The sequence below is a fragment of the Pseudopodoces humilis genome, chromosome 17, assembly GCF_049639895.1.
Source record: "Pseudopodoces humilis isolate 2021_Gansu_Grassland_sample_001 chromosome 17, ASM4963989v1, whole genome shotgun sequence".
Taxonomy (NCBI): Eukaryota; Metazoa; Chordata; class Aves; order Passeriformes; family Paridae; genus Pseudopodoces; species Pseudopodoces humilis.
The window spans coordinates 2202739-2219842 of NC_142216.1; the positions used below are offsets into that span (position 1 = coordinate 2202739).

A 17104-nucleotide genomic window follows, 5' to 3' on the forward strand; every position below is an offset into this window, starting at 1 on the left:
CCGTGCTGCCCTGAGAGCCGCGGGGCTGAGCGGAGCGCGGGGAGCACGGAGCGGGCCCTGGGGCCACCCGCACCCCGCATCCCTCAGCCCTCAGCCCTCAGGATCCCGGGTCCCCGAGCGCGGTGCCGCCGCTCCCGTAACCCGGCGGCGGAAGCCCCCGCCGGCCCGCCCGCCCCATGGGCCGGGGCGGCGCGGCCCCCGGGCCGCGGCCGGGGCCGGCACTTCCTGGCCCTGCACCCCCCGGCAGCGAGGCCACAGCCGGGGCCGGGGGCGGCGGCGCCCGCAGCCCGCCCGCCGCCACCACCGCCACCACCATGCCCTTTGACTTCAGGAGGTGAGTGTCGCCGAGAGTCGCGACAGAGCCCGCCCGCCCCCGGGGCCACCGGCCGCCACCGCCCCGCGCCGCTCCCCGCCCGCCGGTGCGCGTGGGATGGATGGATGGATGGATGGATGGATGGATGGATGGATGGATGGATGGATGGATGGATGGATGGATGATGGATGGATGGATGGATGGATGGATGGATGGATGGAATGTTCGCAGGCTGTGGGAGGGGGGAGGCTGTGCCCAGCTCCCTAATGCGGCTCCATCAAGCCGAAGGGGCTGTGCGCAGTTTGGGTTGCCCGGGCAGGACGGAGGGAGCAGCAGCACCTTTGGGGTGATGGATGCGGGTATTTGGGGTGGAGGTGCTGGGCTGCTGCTCCTCCCGAGGTGTCTGGGGTCTCACTTTTTGTGAGGAGGGTCACTTTTTGTGGTTGAGCTCCTGCAGCACCTTTAGAAGGTCAAGGTGCGGCTCCCATGGCAGGTTTAGGGCATCATTCCTTACAGTGAGGTTCCCACAGCAGCTTTAGAGTAATTTCTTATGGTGGGGTTCCCACAGGAGCTTTAGGAGATCACAGTGGGGCTCCCACAGAGGCTTTAGGGGGTCACTACGTAGGGTGGAGCTCCCAGAGCATCTTTAGGAGGTCAATCTTTGCAGCAGATCTTCATGTGCCGAAGCTGTGTCGCATGTCTGGCGGCTGAGAACCAACATTGATGCCTCCACCTTTGGTTTTGCCATTTTGAGCAGGTGCAAGTTGTAGGATTTGGCCTTTCTGTGTGGCTCCTTCATCCCCTGGGCTGGGGCAGGTACCAAAGCAGAAGTGAAAAAGACCCCTCTGACTTCACTGGAGCCAAAATAGCAACTGTGGGTTCATCTTCTTTTTTGACCTATTCTTGAACCAACAGTTTGCACCTTTCTAAGTTCAGAAATGCCAAGGGGAAGATGCACAGATGAGTTTTCTAATACAGATTTTACTGCAGTGTTAATAGTACTATAAAAAATACATACTTTTTGGGGAATATGGAGTTAACTACAGTCCTTTCCATGCAGGACCATCATGACCCCTACATGTTCACCCCCTTGAGATGGGAAACGGTGATAGTGCAGTGTTTTAGTTCTCCCAGACAAAAAGTTGTGCATTATATTTTTACTGTAATTCTAAACCAGGCCTCTCATTTATACAGGCTAACAGGATCTTGTGTGATCCATGGGGCATTGTTGAACATGGAGGCAGTTGCTTCTGAATGAAAACTTGCTGAAGCTGGAAACAGCATCTGCTGGATCATGTGGGATCCGGGGCCCAGAGCCTCGTTTCTGCTTTTGTGTAAAATTTGATAAAAAAATTCTTCTTTGGAGACATTCTGCCACCTGTGAATCCTATTGCCATCCATTTTCAGACTTGTAAAATACATGAACAATAAGAGATCCTGGGCTGGGGCTGTCACTTTGTAATAGCAGATAAAGAAAATGTTATTTCTGATGTGTTTGAAATGTAATTTCTGTTGGGTCTCAGAATGTGCGTCTGGAAACACTGGCTCACCCAAGAGCATAATCATCTTTAAGAGACAGCACTAGTGCTTCACTTTGGAATGGAACAAAGATGTTCAGTAAAAGCTGAATTGCAGGGTTTGTGTTAATGAGTTACAAAAACAGAGGCATCAGTTCAGATCTTCATTTTAAAGATTCACAATTGCAAATAACTTCTTTGTCATTCAGAGTGGAGGATTAGAAATAGACACTTCAAAGCTCTTTCTCAAATAATGTAAGCTCACTGAACTTCAGCTTTTCTGCAAGGATGAATTTTTCAAAAGCTGCCATTGATAACAGGAATTTCATATTTAAAATACAGAGGAGCTATTGTCACGTGCAGCAAACCACTTTCCTGTTTTAGAGGCATGAACAGAGTTCAGGACCAAAAGGTTTGCAAAGGTTAGAGCCCTTTTTAGCTGCTGTGGGTTTTGTTCATAGTGCAGGCAGTGGAACAAAACCTGCTGAGGCTGGAAAATGTTACTGTTGTAGGTAAAGTATGATGCACATTTTAAAAAAAATACAGGTACTTCCTGACAACTCTAGAACATGCAATACAAGACTTTTGGAGAATTAAAGTCACCACCTTGAGTCAATTTCTGAATGAAGAAATGACATTTTCAGCATGTAAATTTCACCAATTGTAAATTGTAAATTCAGAGAGTTCAGCTGGATGTTCCCTTTGGCAGGTACAGTTTGGTACCCTGTCTTTTACATGCCTGTGTATGACTAGAGGTTTGGATTGCTAAGAAACTTTTAGAAATGCCCCTGCATATCTTCTAGAGTCCAAAATTCCGTGTGGAAAGGTGGTGTGTTCTTGTGGAGGCCACACATTTCACTTTGCAGCTGAAAGAATTATGTCCTTAGCTGCTCTGCCAAGGACATTTGGGAAGGCAAGGTTTTGTTGGTTTTGTGTCCTCCCCTTTCTTAGAGCTTTATTTTTGGTATTTTAGGGTGGCAGGGTGTTGACAGCTGGCACCAGGTGTAGAGGGGGCATTGTAGACCAGCTGGAAGTTTAGGCTTTGAGCTCTATTTCCACACAAAGTAGCTCTAAAAGGAATAGGTTGCTCAAACCTCATCTGGAGATGATGGAGACACAAATGACAAGTAATTAAAACAGCCCAGGACCAAAAATGTCCCTGTTCTTCACCAACTAAAAGTCAAAGAAATATTTTCCTCCCATAGGACTAAATATCTTTGCTCTGTCTTAACTAGGTTGAAGAAGTGAAATTGCTTTAAAATCTTTCTTGGAAGTTGTCTCCATCAGTCAGTCTGATATGGAAGTAGTTTGGTTTGTTACCTATACTTTTTTGTACAATTTTTTTTCCTGTAGGACTTCTGTTTTCTTGGCTTATCAGTGGTTCCCTTTCCTAATACAAACTGCATTTAATTCATAAATAAACCAATATTTTCAGAGTAATCTCACATGAATAGTAATTATTCTGTCTCTAATATCTTTAGGGTTTTAATAATGCTCTGTATTTACCTAATGCTCTTCATTTTTCAAAGCATTTCATTCAGACTAATCCCCCCAGTCCTGCTGGGATCTTGGTAGAGAACCAAATTTTCAGCTTCCAGATTGAAGCCTTCAGTACAGGTCTGTTCAGCGCATGTCACACGACACCAGCCCTCCTACAGAACTACTAAATCAGTTTGTATTTCCAGAAGGCCTGGTTCTTTCCTATTTTTTAACATTCATTTGGCTGTAAGAGAGAGCCAGATTTTTCCCTTCTTGCCCATCTCCCGGTTTTTAGAACTTGTGTCAGCAAAGCAGCTCTGCATTTTTTTGACTGGGGATTCTGAGTTCTCTCACTGGAGGGGAAAGGATATTTCCCCTTGGAGCCTTTAAGATCCGGTGTCACCTGCACACTTGCAGCCCCTGAGGATTGTTCTGATCATAATTAGATTAAACTTTAAGCCTGGGTCATCTTGAGTGGTGATTGTGAGCCAGCCAGAAGGGTTCCCACATGTGTGATCCTGTTAGCGGGAGGCTCAGCTGGCGCTGGCACTTCAAACTGCTCAGGAATTGAGAATGACACAAATAAAAATGAGAGTTACAGATGTAAAAATGAAATTACTCCCTTGCAGTGGAGGTGGCCATGGTGGAGAGAAGCACTGCTGCAAGTTCTCTTGGCTCTGGTGGCTTTTCTTTGCACCTGCCTTTTTGCATGGAAGAGTTACTGATGGGTTTGTAAGATACTGAAACTTCTGAACCATCTTGGTCACTTTAGTTGGTTACACTGAGAAAAACTAAAATAGACCACTCTGAAATCAAGTTTTTGTTCTAATTCTGGGTAATTCACAGTTGTGCTCTGGCCAGGTGTTTGGCACAGAGTGGCAAATATCTCTGAATCCTTATTTTTATGTGTAACTGAGACATTCAGAATTTATTTCCCACCGTTAATCATTGTGATGTTTTCATTAGGGTTTTTATATTGTTCCTTGTTTGGTTTTGGGGTTTGGTTGTTGTTTTTTTTTTTTTTCACAGTGTGATAACCTGTATGAAGTAACAATGTGCTGTACCCGGATTTTGGAGGTCATGGGAAAGGAGCCAGGCTTAGAAAGGATTTAGATTTAAATGCTGATCTAGAGTGGAAGGCAAAAACTCTTATTCCATCTGCACAGTATGACAGGCCCCTACTGTCAGCTGTTCTTTGGCATGTCTGTGATAAATATTTTCGTGTGGGTGTGCTGATTCAGACCTATGGATCATTTTTATTGTTTTGGGACACAGGCAGGTCTTCGCTTTCGTTCCTGATTTTTTTTTAAATCAAATTGTTCAGTCTTAACCAAAACTGACACACTCCAACCTTCCTGCTCTCAGCAGAGGGACTGTGTTTGGTTTAAAATTAGACCAAAGAGTTGTGATGGTGAATAGACAAAGTGATGCTCACAATTGCGACAAGGCACAGTTGTGAAATCGATTCCTGACCAAAAGAAAAATGGGGGCACCATGAAAGATTGGTTTTGTTCCTTCTTTTCTGAAACCTAAAATCAAGTTATTTGCCTTAAGTTCACTAGTGAATGAGAAGGTGTCCGAGGGGTGCTTAGTTTGAAAAAGATTTTTCTCCATAGACTCAAAATCACCTAAAATCTGGTTTGTGCTCATTAATCTGGTCAGGAATCAATTACACAACTGTGCCAGCTCACAAATCTGAGCATGAGCTTGTCCATTCACCATCACAACTCTTAGGTCCAATTTAAACCCATACTCCCTTTGCTGAGAGCAGTAAGGTTGCAATGATTTTGTCCAAAACATTAATTCCTGTATGTGGTTGAGCTGGTACCCATCACTTCCTAAATGAATGTCTGGGGGCTGTAGCACAGCTCTGATCTATAGAATTACAGAATCACAGAATATTCTCAGTTGCAAGAAACCCACGAGGATCATCAAGTCCAAGCCCACAACCTTGGCGTTATTAGCACCATGCTCTGATGGACTGAGCTCATTTCAGCAGTAACTGCATTTCCATCCCCACCTGCAGCCACGTCTGGGGAGCTTGTCCCAGTTCACGTTGTGCAATGCCACTGGTAAACAACCCTGCCAAGTGGTATTGCTGCCACCTTACGTAATGACCAACGTGGATTTGGGTGCCAGGCAGTGCCATGACTAACTTTGGCTCAACAATAGCCCTTTGAGGGCACCTGAGAAATTATTCTGCAGTCACAGCAGTCAGATGGGCAAGCAGAGCTGCACAGACAGAGTCTATTGATGTTTGTGCCACAAATAACTGATTATACATGGTGTGCATGGTGTAAATATTTCTTCCTAAGTCTCCCTAGTGTGCCATTTCTCTCAAAATACCACTGGAGTGAAGATGTTTTTTTCCTGAGTAAGTAGGGAAATATTAAGGCCTGGCTTTGTAGGAAAGTTTTGCATTGTTCCTTCTAAACTTTAACTGTCCTCCTTTGTGACACAGATGCTTCCTTCATGCCATCATAGTTCATTGCTGTGAAAATGACTGAATCACACTGTAAACAGAGCTGAAGCAATGCCACCAGCCTGGACTGGGAACTGTGGATGTTGTTGAGCTTGTGTTTTGAAGTGTGCTGGTGTATTTTTTAGGCTTGTACTTCAAATGGTGGAGGTGGTGAGGAAAGAATAGTCTTGCAGTGAGCGAAGAAGTGGAGAATCATCTGGGTTTTTTTTGTCTTCTATCCAAGCACAAGCCCTGAAGTGATGTCTGGGTATTCCTGTACAGAGCCAGCTGCTCTCGAAATGGAAAACTTGGTCTGCCAAAAAATTAACCACAATCTACAAAATCTTCCTTATACTGAAATGCTTGAGTATTTTTGTAGTAAATCTTTATACTGAAGTGTCTGAGTATTTCAGTAATAATCATGGCAGACACACACACAAGATGTAATTGGCCAGTACAACTCACTGAATTGTGTGAGTTTGGATGTTTGCTATTCTGTTTGTTTTTTTTTGAAGAATGTTTCCAAATGAAAAATATTTAGATTAATTCAGAGAAGCCAGAAACATTGGCATATAGTAGAAGAGCCTTCAAAATGCTGTGTTAAAATGTGCAGGCCTGTATTAGTGCTGACAGGATTTCAGGAGGTCACGATTCCTTAGTGTTTATTTAACAATTATATCCTAAAACAGATCACCTGGCTTCTAAATTGTTCCTCTCTGTAGGTCACTGTCTGCCCCCTAAAACATGGGTAATGTAAATGTGACTTTGTTTTCTGATAAAGGTGAAATTTTCGAGCCTTGCTTGGATTCTGTGTCATTCTAAATGCAACGTGACCCAGCTGCACTGAAATCCAAATGTGGCTGCTGCATTATAACAGGTTACATCTGCACCAAAAAACAGTGGTAAACCTGCAAGTTGCAGCTCTTGACTCTGCATCAGTTATGTTTTTTTAGTGGGCATCCATAAAGATATTTTTTGGAAATTGTGTCAAACCAGGAACTTGATGTGGAAGCCAGGTGATGCAGAGGAGCTGTAGTTGCTTGTAGGTAACACATTTAAATGGAAATAAAACCAGGACTGAGTTGTAAAAGCTTGTACAGAAATTCTTGTCTTCTTGGGCTGGAATTTAAATAGGAGAATCTGGGTTTGGCCTGTGTGCTTTTGAAGGAAGCCTTATGAATACAGAGTTGTTTTCTTCACACATCCTTCCTTTCTCCCCCCCCCTTTTTTTAATCTCCAGATGTTACATTTTGTCATGTTCTTTTGTACCAATCTCTGATCTTTGTGCTGAGGAAGCACAGCTGGGACTTAAATCAGAAAGTATCTTCCCCAAATAAAACTTACACATTTCTGATGCTAAAATTGTTCTTCCCAGATCTTGTTTCAAGGTGTTCAGCAGTGCAAGGCAGCAGCAGAGCCTCAGTGTTTTGTGATTCCTGGAAGCTGTGGGAAAGACCATGGTACAGCTCTTTTTTTCCCATAGCTCTCTGGTTGTGTGTAGGCAAATTCTTGGAATTCGCAGTCCAGCTTTGAATTTTGTTCAATGTCTGCTGCAGATCAGGACTTCTGTTTGTTTGTGGGAAGGGAATGTGGCAGGAGGCTGAGAGCCCTGAGCTGGGAAAAGGAGAAATGGTCAGGACCAAGGGGATCACGAAGTGCTGGGATGTGCTGGGGAGCTGCAGGAACAAAAATCTCTGAGTTGAAGGGTTACAGTCAGCTTATGGCATTCAGGTATCTGAACAACCTGCTTAGTTTGGGGAGCAGCCATATCTATTTAATGTTCTTCCCCATTCTCTGTTCTGAGCAGAAAATGCTGCTCCCACTCAGGAGTACAGTGGCTCTTCCAGTCCAGCAAAGGGCTGGATCCCTTTAAATACCAGTCCCCTTACTTGGACATTTTTTCTTCATGACACTTTTCTCCTGTTTTGATGAAGCAGAGAGTAATTTGCTCACTTTATTTAAAATACATTTCTCTTCCATGCTGCATTTTGACACTTGCTTCACTGCCTAAAAGGAAGTAAAATGCTCTCTGGCAAGACTCCACCTTTGAGTATTTGAGATTATACTTCCCCCCTCCTCCTAATTGCCTTTGGAATGGCAATGTTTGAGCCTAACATTTTATTTTGAAGGCAAAAGAAAAGTGAATGTACTGTTTCCTGTCTTCCATCCTTCAGTGTCACCTAAAATAGTTACACTTTTGGCATATTGCAACAATACAAGTGCTGTGTATACTCCTGAGAGAACAAGCTTGATATGCACTGGAAGAATAAAAAAAAAAAAAAAATTGGCAGATTCGTTTGACAGAAAGGTGTTCTGCAGGACAGCCCAATAAAACCACAGAGTGGGCAGAGAGGAGGAAAAAAGAGAATTGGTTCCTTGGAAAGGAATCAATCTAAGTGGGAGCAGAATGTATGAATTTTCGTGCTTTTTTTTTTTTTTTCAGCTGCTGCTGTGAGGATTGAAAATGTTTTGTCCTAGAAATAAATGGGTTTGTTTTTCTGTCCCTATGCAGATCCTGTACCTGCTAAGTAACCAGCAGGCCAGATGACATAATGTGCTCAGGCTGGTGCCTCCAAGGTTCTCTCAGCCCCTTTCCCTAAATGCCCAGTTACCCAAAGGCTGGATTATATAATTAATGACAGTCCTCCTGGCCTAACCTTGTTTGCTTGTTCTCAGTACTCCTCCTTGTTTCAGACACTTCCTCTGTTAGTTTCATTATGTTCTTGGAGCTAGAATTAAGAGGGAGGAGCTGGCTGGCAAGGAAACCTATTCCTACATTTCACTCCTGGGTTTGTAAGTGTGGAGAGTCGGCAGGTCAGAAAAAATCCTGTTTGCTTTGAAAACTGGTGTGATGTTGTGAGTGAGAAGTCAGTCATACAGCATTTGAAAAATTGCAGCCTTCTTGCAACCTGCTTGCAGTCCAGATAAACTGGTTTAAAACTCCATCAGCCCCTCCACCTGTCTGGTCCTTATCATATCAGAGCTTGCTCAAAGTAATTGAGGATTAAACAGTTTCCCATGTAATTCTGAAGCCTTGTCCAGTAAAGCCCAGGTTCTGCAGTGTGTGTGTTAATGTCCCATTGTGTGTAAATGAGGACTGGCTGATTGCTTAATGATGTGTGCATTATCTGCTTTTATGAGGGTGTTAATCTTATAAAACGTGTTAATAACTGCTTGGTATTTACAAGTATCGGCTTATTGGTCTGGGATTGAATCTGTATTTGCATCTCCAGCTCACACTGAGGGCCAAACTTTGGTGTTTGTGTATTCAGTGTTTATTTTCTGTGTGAAACTGCCCTTAGCAGGATCACTTATCTTACTTTGCACATGCTTCAAAGTTTGTGTCCCAATTCACAGAACCATCGGGACTGTTCACAAACTGCTCTCCAGACACAGCCCTGGTGCTGAACCAAGCTTGGCTCTTACAGAGCACATTTGTTTTCCTAAAGCCACCTTCCTGATGCTTTTGTACAGAACTTCAAAGAATCACAAAATGTTCTGAGCTGCAAGAGACCCACGAGGGTCATTGATCCAGCTCCTGGTCCTGCGCAGACACCTCAACAATCCCATCCTGTGCATCCTTGGCAGTGTTGTCCAAACTCTCCTGGAGCTCTGGCAGCCTTGCTCAGTGCCCCACGACCCTCTGGGGAAAGAACTTTTTCCTAATATCCAACCTAAAATCCTCCCAAAGCACCCCCAGCATCCCTTCCATGTAGAACTTGGAGCTTTGCTAGTTCAACTTCAGGTATTTGCAGTTTTCCCATCTGTAGATTCCCACGTGCTCAAGGAAAGGTGGGCAGATGTTGCCAGGTGTTGCTGTGCAAAATGAACGAAATGAAGAAGAAAGGTTTAATTGAGTGGAACAGGAATTACACAGTGAGTCAGCCCTGGGAGCAGAACAAACTCAGGTCTGTTGGCTCCCACTGCTCATCCCCTCCGCGGGATCATAGCCTGGTTCTGCCGGAGCTGTCCTGAGCTGCTCCCTGCACATCATGTTCTCATCTGCCGGCAGACAGGAAACATAGAAATGTCATCTAAACAAAGAATTAGCAGAATGAAGGGCTCAAAAGCCAGTAGTTCCTATTTTCTGCCCTTGCTGCTGACTTCCTACCATTGTTTTCTTATTCATTTAAACAGATCTCACCTACTTGGTTGGATTGGGAGGAGAGTGATTGATTTTATTGTCTGTGCTGGGTTGTAGGAGCTGAGTGTTCTTGCAGAGTTGTCAGAACATGCACTTGTCTTTGGGTGGGAAGGAAAACAGCTAAAGAAAGGATTTCAGAATTAAATTTTGAACTAATATTTCTCAATTAAAATAAAAATATTAATGCTTTCTATACACATGTAGAGTGTGGTGTAAGAATAAGGCAGCTCTGTCTCTTTACCTGTTTATGAATGAATTTACTTTGTGTAGAAATTCTTTCTTTGCTAGGTTTGTGGAGTAAAATTGGAGATTTTTGCCCAGCACAGATACAGCAAGGACCACAGGAGCTGAAAACGCACAGGGTGTTGGAACTCACCACTCTTTTAGTGTCAAGTAAGAGAGGCTTTGCTTTAAAAGGACAGGCTTTTCTTGATGCTTCCCCCATCCTTTCCTAGTTCATAGACTTGCTCCAAAATGCTGGTCAGACCAGGTCTGACTTTTTTTCTTGTAGCAGCTCTCAAGCACCTGGGGAACGTAATCCAGCCCAGGGCATTTCTGAGCAGCCTGTGTCCCTTGCCCAGCCTTCTTTTTATTTCTCTCCAAACCAGCAGTGTGGTGATGTCCAGCCCCTCTCAGGGTCACTAAGCAGAGGGGAGTTGTGTCCTGCTCGTGTCTTATCTGTGTCCCAGATCCCAGCTGTTCTCCAGGGCCATCTTTACTGTTTTATTTCACATATTCTGTCCTTTAGGCACGTGGAATGGGGTAACTGATCTTTCTGGCCATCTCTGCCCACCCCAGCTGTTACACTGCTGAATAAGATCAATTTAACTAGTAAAGTGGTTAATCTTTTTATCTCTGGTTCTGGGCACGAGAACAGAAATTGTAGGGATGGTTTCAACAACTATGAACAGTAAAACTCCCCCCAGCTACTTCAGACAGGTGTCTGGGATTTTATTTTTATTTAAGTAAATGGTATTTTGCTAATCAAAAGAGCGCTGTGTGTGCAAACCTGACACAGCTGTGCTGTTTCTCCCACCTCTGTATTCCCCTCAGCTTGAGCTGTCACATTGAAAGCTAAATTGGTGGCTTTAGATTTACCCATTTTACACAAGTAACAGCTTTGCTTTTCAAGATCTTACCACGAGTGTCTGATGTGCTTTGTAGGAGGGAATGAAGCCAGAAAAGTGTGTTCTGATGGAAGTACCTCCCTGCCTTCGGTGGAGTGAGACTGTGTCTAAGGCTGCTTGGTTTTATTTAGAGCTAAATGACCTCTGAAGGGGTTAAAAGCCACCTGATGGCTTGTGCTGCTCAGCTGGTGTGCTTGGGCTCCTGGTGCTTTGTTGCCAGAGCTGGGATGAATTGTCCCAAAGTCATTGTTTGGGAGCAGTGACCCAAGGAAACAGAGGAGCAGTTGCTGCCTGTTAAACAACTTGGAAGCTCTTAGCTAAGTGATTGGATTTTTTATTTAAAATCTATTTTGTTCAGTAATCCTGGTGTATTCTGTATGCCATCTTAGTTTATCTTACTATTTTCTAGCCCCATATATATGTATATTATTTTTTTTGGTCTGTCTCAAGAGATCAAGTCTGGGGACACAAGTTTCACAGGCTGGGCCAGGCTGGGAGGGACCCCAGAGGGTCACTGGTGTCACCTCAGGCTGGGAGGGACCCCAGAGGGTCACTGGTGTCACCTCAGGCTGGGAGGGACCCCAGAGGGTCACTGGTGCCACCTCCCTGCTCCAGCAGGGCCATCCCAGAGCACAGGGACAGCACAGAGGGCTCTGGAGTGAGATTCCACAGCCTCTCTGGTCTCTGTTCAGGGCTCAGGCATTTCCCAGGGCAGAAATTCTGCCTCCTGTGCAGGGGGAATTGCTGGGCTCAGTCCCTGCCTGTTCCCTGCTCAGACCCTCAGAGACACCCAGGGGCACCCAGAGATACCCAGGGACCCCCAGGGACACTCAGGGACCCCCAGGGACCCCCAGGGCTGAGGTCCCTCTCTGCTGGGGCTCCTCTCCAGGCTGAGCAGCCCCAGCTCCCTCCAAGGAGCTGCTCCAGGCCCTTCCTCAGCTCCGCAGCCTCCGCTGGATCCTCTCCAGGAGCTCCAGGTCTCCATTCCTGATCTAGAAGCCTGAGAACCTGGTTTACTTCATATTTACGTTTTGGTTGCTGGGGAGAGGATGGGGAATGCCATCCCTGGGTGTTCCAGTGGCTGATCACAGACCCCACCGTGCCGGAGCTGGAGGGAGCCGGGTTTTCTCTTGGGCACTTGTAATTCCCAAGTTTTGCTGAGATGACCAGGGAAGCTGCCTGAGAAGTCAGCAGAGCACACAGCTAGAAATGCTCCTCATCACTTAGCATGCCTCTGGTGGGAAGGTTTCTCTAGAAATACCACTGGGGATTAAAGCCAGGGCGTTTCCATTTGTGTCTCCAGCCTGAATGATCCTGCTCTGACAGCAGGCAGAGCTTCCTTTTGGTACCATGAATTCACATGGAAAATAACCAATATGGCCTGGGTTTTTTCCCTCCCCTTCTGCCTCCAAGCTGCGTTGATTTGGGGAAGGGAAGCTTCTGAGACAGGGTGGTTAAACTTTGATCTCCCCCTCGTAGCACCAACCTCTTCTGAAGTGTTCCTGGAGAGAGAAAATGGAGTCTGTTTGTGCACAGTCATCTCTGAATGTCGGATGGACTTAATCCAAGTTATATTTGCCATGACTAAGTTTCTCTCTGCTTCCCATGTCCTCCTTAAAAATGATGAAGTGTTTTATGCAAAGTGGATTCTCAGCTGTAATTGGTATCTCTGCTAAAAGCCATAATAGTAGCAGCTACTGAATGAATCACAGTCCATAAACTCTTCTGCTGTCTCTAGGAAAGGGTCTTCCAGAGGTGGGAGCAGGAGGAATATGAGGAAACAAAAGCTGTGTGATGGGATGGGGGGGAAACTCTTCAGAAGCATCGTTCCAGCTCGTTTCATGTGCACTCACACATGTTTCCTGAAGTGGGGCTGAGGTTGCTCATTCTCTTCTTGCTTCACACGTGCCTCGGTTTCCTGAATTGCTATTGCAGCTCTTCTGTCGTGAAATAGAACTTCAAAACAGACCCAGTTATACAAACCTTGTGGGAAGAGCTGGTTGTCTCTGCACCAGGTCTGTAGGTCCTGTGGGGAACCCAAATAAAGGGGGTGGAACCAACCATCTCTGCTCTCTGGCATGCAGTGAAACTGAAAAAGGTTCAAGGAGGCAGACAGGAGATGGTAAGAGGAAGAACAGAAGTGTGTCGAGTGACAAATCCCAAGGTTATGTCCTTGTCTCCAGGGAAAACTAATCCTCAGAGTCGAGGATGATTTGTCTCTTTAAAGCACTTAAATAGAAATTGTAGCTGGCTGGATTCACTGATATCTACATGAAGTAATTAGAGAGGCTTGTGTAATTCTGAGGGATGTGGCCTAAAACTGAATTTGTTTAGGATGTCTAAATGACAGACGCTCTCAAAGAAAAGGCAGTGGATGTTTTCAAGCCTGTTATCAGACAGACCTGCCTCAAAGTGACTCTTATCAAAAACCAAATGCATGCTGGCATAGGCTTGACTGTTCAGGGCTGTTTTTGGCACCTATTTTGCTCTCTGTGTATCTTCCACAGTGCTGCAGGTTTTTTTTTTTGATGTTGTTTTCATCAAAAGCCATCCAGGATTGTTGTTTTGAATGAATATTCCCAGAAATACACAGTGCAGCAGTTTTTCTATTCACCTGAAGAAGAAAACCAGTGTAACAAATAGAATACTTTATCTTCTTTTGACAAAAAGCAACTTTTTTCTTTTTTCAAGACTAAGTTTTTAAAAACTTCATGTCTGCATGGGCTGCCTGTGTATCATTTCTTGAACAAGTACAATGTGTAATGGTAGAAATTCTCTCTTCCACGTTGTAACTGGGTTTACTGGTGAGTATGTAATGAGTGGACTTTGTAAAGAACAGGCAAGCTCTTTGTTTAGTCAGGAATTGGTGTGTGTGGAGAAATAGTGACCTCATACCTTCTTGGCTTCTTGAATTTTGAGGTTTGCAGTCACTGATCCCCTTTGCAAGGAGGACTTGACAAATGGGGAAAACCAGCAGCTATATTTCACTGGAATTTATCTCCAGTTTGCAGCTCTTTGCTGATAAATGGGGAGAGGCATTACCAGCAAACAAACAGAAGGGTAAACAAGGTTTGGTAACTGCTTTAACCTGCTTGTATTCCCTGTGCAGTGGCAAGGAAACAGTTCTGGCATGAAATCGTTCCTCAAAGTCCAACTTAAAGTCTTCTTTCACTTTAGAGAGCAGAGAACACTGCCTAAAAATGCAGTGCTAGCTGCTGTGCAAGGTTTAGAGCACAGACAGACTTATTCCTGCCTCCTTGGGAGTGGATTAATTGTACTGCAGGTACATAAATTCTGTGTGAGAAGTGGGATCTCCACAGAAATCCGAGTGGTAGGGCCCAAATCAGCCTCCCACTGAAGGGCTGAAGAGAGGGGTTGTTATTTCTTTGCTTTTTTGTGCTTTCTTTTCAACAGGAGCCCTTGAGCTGAGGGTTTTTGTTGATCCAGGAAGCCATCTCAGCCTGGAAAGGTGTATTATTCTTTATTTCCACCCCTTGTCTATATGTCATGGTTGTCTTGCCTTTTTCAACCTGCAGCCCATCTCTTTCTCAGGGAAGTCATGTTTCTTACCAAGAAGGAAACAATCAGGGACGGCATTTCTACTGACCCTAAACGCCTTTTTTCAGAATCAGAGTCCCAGGATGGGTCAGGTTGGAAAGGACCACAGGGGGTCACTGGTCCAACCTTTTGCATCCAGACAGTTCTGGAATATCCCCAGCAAGGGAGACTCCACTCCCTCAAAACTGACTTTTTCTCTCTGTATTTGATAATTCCACCTTTGTGTAGTTTAGTCATTTCTGCTGTAGAATTGCCAGGTGTTTGATTAACTTCATAGTGAAGTTCTGTTTCTGCTGGAAAATTTGTTATCCCTGCAAGTTTTTTGTTAGTGAAACAAATTGGTTTGAGCAGCAGCAGGCTGTCTCGTTTATTCCAAGAGATCTCAAAGCTACTGATGTGTAATAAAATCAAGGTAGTTGTTCACTCCACACTGGAGTGGTTATTGAGAGTGAGTAATGTCACCAGTGACCTCAGCTCCAAATGTGGTATCTGCTGAAAAACAGATGCCACTTCTCCAAGCTGGTGAGCATGGGAGGTGGAGAGTCAAGTGTTGTTTTAACACCCACATTCTTCTGGGTGAATCACAGCCATGGACCCTTTCTGCTGAGCCAAGGTGACAGTGATGGATTTACACCACTGACCTGCTAAAAGGGGAGTGTCAGCCGTGATTCTGATTGGGTTTTTATTTTTTCCTTAATCATCTTTGACATCAAAAATGTAATTTGTTGTAATGAATGCTCACAGCCTCTTTAACTTTCAGGATGTGTTGAAGTGCCTACAATAGAGCCAGTATGCTTCAAAAAGAAGACTGATCTCTAAATATTTGGTTCTCCTGGGGAAAAACATAATCTGCCTGAAGAACAAAACTATTCTTCCCCTGTCTGTGAGCATTAATTTCTGGAAAGGTACAAAAATTAATCTTTTTGCTGCTGATTTGCAGTTTCTGAATTCTGTTCTGTAACCAAGTGCCACATGAGAATGTGTTACAGTTCTGCTTGATTAACTGGAATCCAAAATGCAGTCCAAGAGCTCCAAAACAGCCTTTCCCTGGCCCCTCAGGTAAATCAGTAAAAGCAGACCTTGCAGAATGATACATGAGAACATTCTGCTGCTGGTCTTTGCAGGGACTCCACACAGGGCATCAGTAATTTTGGGGAAAAATTCAGCCCTGGGTGCCATCCCTCCAGTCTTTGTGCCAGGGAGGGATGGACAAATGCTGGAAACTGAAGGAGGAATTAATGTTTTTCCTTCTGTGATATGAACCCCTTTGGGGATCAGAGTTTCCCTTTGCTACAGGACATTCAAATTGAACCATTGTTTAGTTAATTCTACTTAAAAGTTGTTGGGGGTTTTTTAATTGCCTCACATTCTTTGCTTCTTGCTCATGACAAACTTAACAGCCTCTTCCAGAGTTGTTAAAAAAACTCTTTTCAGATTCCAGAGATGTCAGAGAGGATTCTTTTGTTTGGATGTTTGGAAATCTTCAATGAAATAATGTATTTATTACTTCATTTCCTGAAATATTTCGGGTCCAAACTTGAAACTGTTCAGGTGTACATAAAGCCCTGGCAGGCAGCCCTGCCTGTGGCAGCTCCTGCTGAGGGAGTGAGCTCATCCTCTGCTCAGGGGAGGCAGGTGAAGCATCAACTCTAGAAAAAAACTTGCAGTGTTTGGGTCCTCTGCCTTCCCTGCCCCTCATCCAGCACTGTCAGTCACAGCTCAGGTGAGACCTCACCTGCAGAGCTGCCCCAGCCTGGGACCAGCACTGGGAGCACCTGGAGCTGCTGCAGAGAGCCCAGAGGAGGCTCCAGGATGAGCAGAGGGATGGAGCAGCTCTGCTGGGAGGAAAGGCTGGGAGAGCTGGGATTGTTCAGCCTGGAGAGGAGAAGCTTTGAGGTGACACAACTGTGGCCTCACAGGGCCTGATGGAGCTGCAGGAAGATGGAGAGAGACTTTACAAGAGCCTGGAGTGACAGGACAAGGGGGAATGGTTTCACACTGACAGAGAGTAGGGTTAGATTAGGAAAAATTATGGACATTAGGAAAAATTCTTTCCTGTGTGGGTGGGCAGGCCCTGGCACAGGGTGCCCAGAGAAGCTGTGGCTGCCCCTGGATCCCTGGAAGTGGCCAAGGCCAGGCTGGACAGGGCTGGGAGCAACCTGGGATAGTGGGAAATGTTTGCAATGAGATGCTCTTTAAGGTCCCTTCCAGCCCAAACCGTTGTGTGAGTCAATGATAAACTTCTATCTGAAGAAAAAATCTGAGTAGCAGCAGCAGCAGCCCATGTTAGTGTAGGTACAGCTGTTGGAATCCTTTTGATGCTTGCTGGCACTTGAAATCTGCCACCCTTTTGTTTGGCTCCTTTGAGGTCACCACCTAGAATTCACCTCACTCTTTCCCAGAGCACTGTGGCACTCCTGTCCATCAGAGAGCTGGAGTTCTGCCCCACACCTGCCTTAACCACACGAAGATTTGTGAATTCTCTGTTTGAACCTAGTTAGGAAT

At 45.0% G+C, this 17104-nt stretch overlaps 1 protein-coding gene across 1 annotated transcript in view; it reads left to right on the top strand.

Annotated features, from left to right (window-relative positions):
- Positions 1-246: 246 nt before the first annotated feature.
- The window catches only part of ERGIC1 (endoplasmic reticulum-golgi intermediate compartment 1), a 56019-nt gene continuing 39161 nt past the window's right edge, over positions 247-17104 (top strand). Inside the window, exon 1 of the mRNA XM_005523678.3 lies at positions 247-334. Within this exon, the coding sequence (XP_005523735.1) occupies positions 315-334 (20 nt within the window). The 5' untranslated portion in view covers positions 247-314. The remainder of the gene's footprint in view (positions 335-17104) is intronic.